This window comes from Onychomys torridus, chromosome 1, assembly GCF_903995425.1.
Source record: "Onychomys torridus chromosome 1, mOncTor1.1, whole genome shotgun sequence".
Taxonomy (NCBI): domain Eukaryota; kingdom Metazoa; phylum Chordata; class Mammalia; order Rodentia; family Cricetidae; genus Onychomys; species Onychomys torridus.
This window is the reverse complement of record NC_050443.1, coordinates 7,780,136-7,786,135: the sequence shown is the minus strand read 5'-3', so window position 1 is coordinate 7,786,135 and position 6,000 is coordinate 7,780,136. Positions and strand designations below refer to the sequence as shown.

General features: G+C 40.1%; 1 protein-coding gene across 1 annotated transcript in view; it reads right to left on the bottom strand.

Annotated features, from left to right (window-relative positions):
- Positions 1-971: 971 nt before the first annotated feature.
- Bsph1 (binder of sperm protein homolog 1) overlaps positions 972-6,000 on the bottom strand; it is a 56,445-nt gene continuing 51,416 nt past the window's right edge. Inside the window, exons 6-9 of the mRNA XM_036199719.1 lie at positions 5,569-5,598; positions 3,041-3,172; positions 2,134-2,278; positions 972-1,966 (exon numbers count right to left, since the gene is read on the bottom strand). Coding sequence (XP_036055612.1) covers positions 2,136-2,278; positions 3,041-3,172; positions 5,569-5,598 — 305 coding nt within the window. The 3' untranslated portion in view covers positions 972-1,966; positions 2,134-2,135. The remainder of the gene's footprint in view (positions 1,967-2,133; positions 2,279-3,040; positions 3,173-5,568; positions 5,599-6,000) is intronic.

Genomic DNA, 6,000 nt, shown 5'->3' with positions numbered 1-6,000 from the left:
TTCTGAGGTCTTTTGTTATGGATTGACATGTGTACATAATCAATTACACTTAAATAAAGTCATGACAAATTGAAGATCTAGTTCTCATTTGGTCATACCATGCCAAGAAAAAAATCATTATCACTGTTAGAAAGCACAATTCGTTTCACAGTGTAATCTTTAACTTTTAATTGCATTATAAATATGTAATATTTAATTACATTTATTAATAATTTACAATTATTAATTTGTGGGAGGAAGCAGGGATCAGGAGACAACTTACAAGAGACTGTTCTTTCCTTACATCATGTGGATTCTAGGGATCAAACTTGGGTCATCAGGCTAGGCTCGGTAGCAAGTGCTTTTACCCACTGAGCCATCTCATCAGCCCCTTCCAAGAGTGTGATCTTCAAATGCCCTTAATATTGCAGCAGGTGTGATAGTGAGGGCTTGTAATCCCAGAACTTGGAAGGCTATGGTAGGAAACTCACTAGTCTAATGCAAACCTTGCTTATAGAACAAGACATCATCTTTTTTTTTTAAAGTTATGAACATTGCAAAAGGCAGACATTTAGTAGGGTGGCTCCATGTAAACCTATTTAAGGCCTAAAAAGCTTGGTAATGGGGATCCAGAATTCAATTTTGTACTGTGTTCTCATATTAACTCTTATGTCCAGCTGTTGTTTGAATCTTAGATGGTCTTTTAATAAAAAACTCAGAGCCAGATATCAAGGTCAAAGCTGAAAGATCAGAGAAGCAGAACAGCCAGCCACTACTTCTTACCTCTAAGAAATTCTCAGCCTAAAGAGAGTGAGTTCCTGTTTCCTCACTCCTTATATACCTTTCTCTGCCCTGCCATAGTACTTCCCGGGATTAAAAGTGTGTATGCTTTCCAAGCAAAGGCATGAGATCTCAAGTGCTGGGATTAAAAGTGTGTGCCACCACTACTTGACCTCTATGTCTAATCTAGTGGCTGGCTCTGTCCTCTGATCCTCAGGCAAGTTTATTAGGGTACACAATGTATCACTACATCCAGCTCTAACCCAGACATCTTTCCAATGTCCAAAAACTGTTGATTTTGCTGGCTGGATAAGAAAGGACACAGACACAGTTCTCTAAAGCTCAGATTCTTAGCTTTTCTCCTTTCAGGAACTAAATGGGTGCTGATGTCTGTTGAGATCATGTGAACCTGCTGACAAGCTCTCTGAAGATATTCCCATCACCTTGGTAGCTATAGCACCAAGCTATAGGTGATTAAGGTATGCATAGGCTCACAGCTCCTACTAGTCTAATGTTGATAATTCCTTGGTATCTTCTATTTGAAATCCATTAAATTCTGTTCGGTTGACTTCCCCTTTTAGACAGCTTATGAAGCTTTTGCTTCTCAATAGAGTATTCCAAAGCTGCTTCACGTTGCTGTGGTGTTTCTATAGCAAAATTGTTCTCATCTGTTAGGGTAGGTTGTAGGGTTTGCTGTCCCTCTTTTGGGTTAAAAAAAAAGTGAGGCATTTGCTGAGTATTCTTCACTTTCAGATACAAATGGTGCTAGGAGGGGGAAGAGTGGATTATGAGATGAGTTGGTTCAGGTATAAAGCAAAGAGGACACGGAGCAGGGCAGGTGGACATGGAGCAGCTGTTCTCACAATTTAGTCTTTCTTCAACAATGAACTTCTAATTGACTTAATTAGACCATTTTCATCCTCAAAGCAAAATCAAGCAGAAGTGATAGATATTCCTCATATTCCCTTTGTTCTCACACATGTATCACCTCCTCTGTTATCAACACCCCCATCTGAGTAGTGTGACTGTGACCACTAAAGAAACTACATTGCCAAGATGCTTTCACTTGACATGGTATTTTTAAGGGCTTCATTTTACACACATAGCAAATAAAATGCAGAAGCTAAACAATAACTCTCGATAAAATGCCATAATCCATCATCTAAACCTCAAGTGATCTACAGTCAGAGTATCTTCAACTTGCATCCTAGAAAGAGAAAAGTTAAATTTAAACAAGAGCTTGTAATGAAGATTCCACTTTTTTTCTCCTGACCAAAAGAAAGGATGAAAAGTCCTCCCCAAGAAAAATCCATATTTCCCCTCCTATCCTCCTCCCCCTGATTTTCCTTCTCATCTTCATCTAGTAAATCTCACCATTATGTACAATATTTCCAAATCTGGTCTTTGTTGAAATTTGGGGTGAGTGAACACCACTTTTTTCCAAACATTTCCCCATCCTCTGTGCATTCCCAGTAGATCATGTGTCTGAACCAGAAGGGAAAGGCACATTTAGCATAGTCTGTAAAAGAAAGAGTCATTGGGAAGAGGAACACTTTCTTTTTTGCAACACACACACACACACACACACACACACACACACACACACACACTTCTCCACAGTCTGCTCTTCCTTACTCCACCAATAACTTATGAAAGTTAGATTGGTACTATCCTGAAATCCACTTCCCCTTTCATGTTCTACTAATAGTTTTCTTATAAAGACAGTGGAGTCAAAACACGTCCAATACATCTTTGATTATATATGATTTTGATGCTATCAGAAATTATGCACCTCAGGGACTGGGAAGACAGCTCAGTATGTAAAGTCCTCACTATGCAAGCATGAGGATGCAAGTTCAGATCCCTAGAACGCAAGTAAAAAGCCAGGCATAGTATTACATGCTTCTAACCTCAACACTGTGGAAGGAGAGAAAGGCAGATCCCTCGGGCTTTCTGACCAGGCAGTCTCACCAAATTAACAAGCTCCAGGTTTAATGAGAGGCCTTATTTCAAAAATAAATAAATGATAATAATAAAGTAGAGAGTAATAGAAGGAGATACGCGACATTGACCTCTGGCCTCCACACACTCACAGGTACACACCCACACATACTCACACATACGGCATATGCACTCATACACAACAACAACAAAGAAGTTGTATATCTCTTATTTTCACTTCAGAATTTGCTCTAGATTCTGAGTTCTTGCCTATCACACCAAATAGTCGCCAAGACAAGGCATACCCTCCCGTCTGTGGAATTTAGAGTGAGACTCTTACCTGAGGTCGAACAGTACCTCCAGTAACCTTGAAAGGTCTTGTTCAAAGAACACCACTTGTGTTTTGCATTGAAATAGACACAGTCATAGAATATTTCGTTTCTATACCAGAATGGAAAGACACAGTCACCATCTAAAAGAAAGCAAAAACCCTTTATCTGTCCCTGAGTTTGTGAGTAGTGTTTTTAATTAATTCATGCCCTAAATGAGACATCTATATCAACATACAGCACACGCATACACACAAGGCTCAGAGAACTTCTCAGAGGAGGGGTGGGAAGAATGTAAGGTCAGAGGATGGGAGGGAGAGCTCTGACATATTGTCTTCTTTGCTCTCATTAACCCACTGCAGCTGTGGTGACCTGGCTAAGATCAAATCAACAAAATGACTCAATATTCCAGCACGCCTCGCTAAGTGGACTCAGTGAGTTACCAAAAAAGGAAAAAATGGAGAGGACATAAAAGGAGGAAGGGAGTGTGAGGGACATTAGGGGACTGGAACAGGGTGTTAGAGAAGGATATGATCAAAATACTTTTCTTTTTTTCGAGACAAAGTTTATCTGTGTAACCTTGACTGTCCTGGAAACCAGGCTGGCCTCAAATTCATAAAGATCCACCTGCCTTTGCCTCCCAAGTGCTGGGATTAAGATGTGTGCCACCTTGCCTGGCTTGGATTGTTTACATATGTGAAATTGTTGAAGAAAAAATATAAACTATTCTATGTAACACATTTTAATTAAAATAGAATTATATCACATCCCCCCTTCCTTTAAATGTATTAGATTTATATATTTTTTAAAAACTGTTCTACTTTAAATTTTTAAGTGAGTTTTTCCAGGACTGAAGAGATGGCTCAGTGATTAAGAGCCCATACACAAGAGGATCCAGTTCAGTCCCCAGCACCCCAATGTGGTAACTCATAATTCCTATAACTCGGGCTCCAGGGGAGACCCTACATCTCTGGCCTCCACAGGCACCTGCACTCACATAAACAAGCCCAAATATAGACATAGACACATACATACTCAAAAACTAAAAGTAACTCTTAAAAAAAGATGAGTTTTTCCTCAGAATCCATGACCTCTGAGGTCAAAGCCACTATTAGAACTGTGGATGCCATTGTGAAAAAAAAAAATTGGGCAATTCCTGGATTCATAAGATTAAAAAATATTGCTTATTTGACTCTGCCTAGGTCAATGCCATGTTTTTATATTGAAACATCTATACTATGGTTAGGCAGCTGGTTATAAAATGAAGTGTTTTTCTACCTCAGTACTGTTTTGTTCACGATATCCCAAATTATTATCGGTTGATTTCCTATGTGAATTTTAAAATCTGGGATTCTCTATTAGGCAAAATTTTTTAAGTATAAATTTTTAGTGCTGGTAAGAATTCATGGTGGCATTCAGGGCTGGTGAGGTGGCTCAGAGGTTAAGAGCAGTGGCTGCTTTTCCAGGGTCCTGAGTTCAATTCCCAGCAACCACATGGTGGTGGCTCACAACCATCGATAATGAGATCTGGCGCCCTCTTCTGGCCTGCAGGCAACATGCAGGAGGAATGTTGAATACATAATAAATAAATAAATCTTTAAAAACATAATTCATGGTGGCAGTAACTGATGGAAGGAGATGCAGAGATCCACAGCCAAGCACTGGGCCTGGTTCCAGGAGTCCAGTTGAAGAGGAGGAGGGATTATATAAGCAAGAGGGGGGCAGGTCAAGATCATGACAGGGAAACCCACAGAGACAGATGGCCCAAGCTCATGGGAGCTCATGGACCCTGGACCGACAGCTAGGGAGCCTGCATGGGACCAACCTAAGCCCTCTGCATGTGGATGACAGTTGTGTAGCTTGGTCTGTTTGTGGGGCCCCTAGCAATGGGACCAGGTTCTGTCCCTGGCTCATTTGGGACCTATCTATCCCCTGTGGTAGGATGTCTGTGCAGCCTTGATGCAGAGAGGAGCTTAGTCCTACCTCAACTTGATATGCCATGCGTTGTTGACTCCCATAGGAGGCCTTACCCTTTCTGAGAAGTGCATGGGTGGGATAGAACAGAGGTGGGGGGAACAGGAGGAGAAGAGGGAGGGAAAACTGTGGTATGTAAAATAAACAAAAAATGAATTCATGGTGGTGTATTTCATGTTTTATGTCATATGCAATGTTTTACAAAAAAAGGGGGGAAAAGAAAAAATTTACTAAAAGCAAAATCACAAATGTTGCCATTTTTATGGAATCAGAAGAGAACACAAAGGCACTGGAGAGATGGCTCAGTGGTTAAGAGCACTGGATACTCTTCCAGAGGACCTGGGTTCAGTTCCCAGCACGAACATGGCTGCTCACAATCTTTTGTAACTTCAATTCCAGGGGATCTGATACCCACTTCTGGCCTCCCCATGCACTAGGTGGGCATGCATATGGTGAACAGACATACAGACAGGCAAAACACTCATACACATAAAATAAAAATAAAGATTAAAAATTTTAAGAGAAAGAACATACATTAATAATGAAAATTTTCTGGTCACCTTACCTTCTATCTCTGGCATTTTAATGATATAATCTGAGAAATAAAAATTTAAGTAAAGTTCATTTCAGTCTTTGGTTTTAAAACAGACTCTTCTAGCAAATGACATTAATAGCTATGTTAGTCCAAGGAAAAGCAACATTGTAATGAGCTTATGTCAAGGATATCACACACAATCTGTTTTTCAGACCTAGTTTTATCCACCTGAAATTATTTACTTTACTGAAACCCTACAAATTTTTTCATTGCTAGGAACTGAACCCAGGGTCTTGCCCATGCAGGCAGGGGTTCTACCACTGAGCCACACCTGAAAACCCTCACTGGGGGATTCTAGGCAGACTCTCTTCTAATCCTATGTATTTCTTAATGACTTAATTCCAAAGCACATTTCATCATCAGTGTAAAAGAGAGTACTTCCTCTCTTATCAATGACTGATT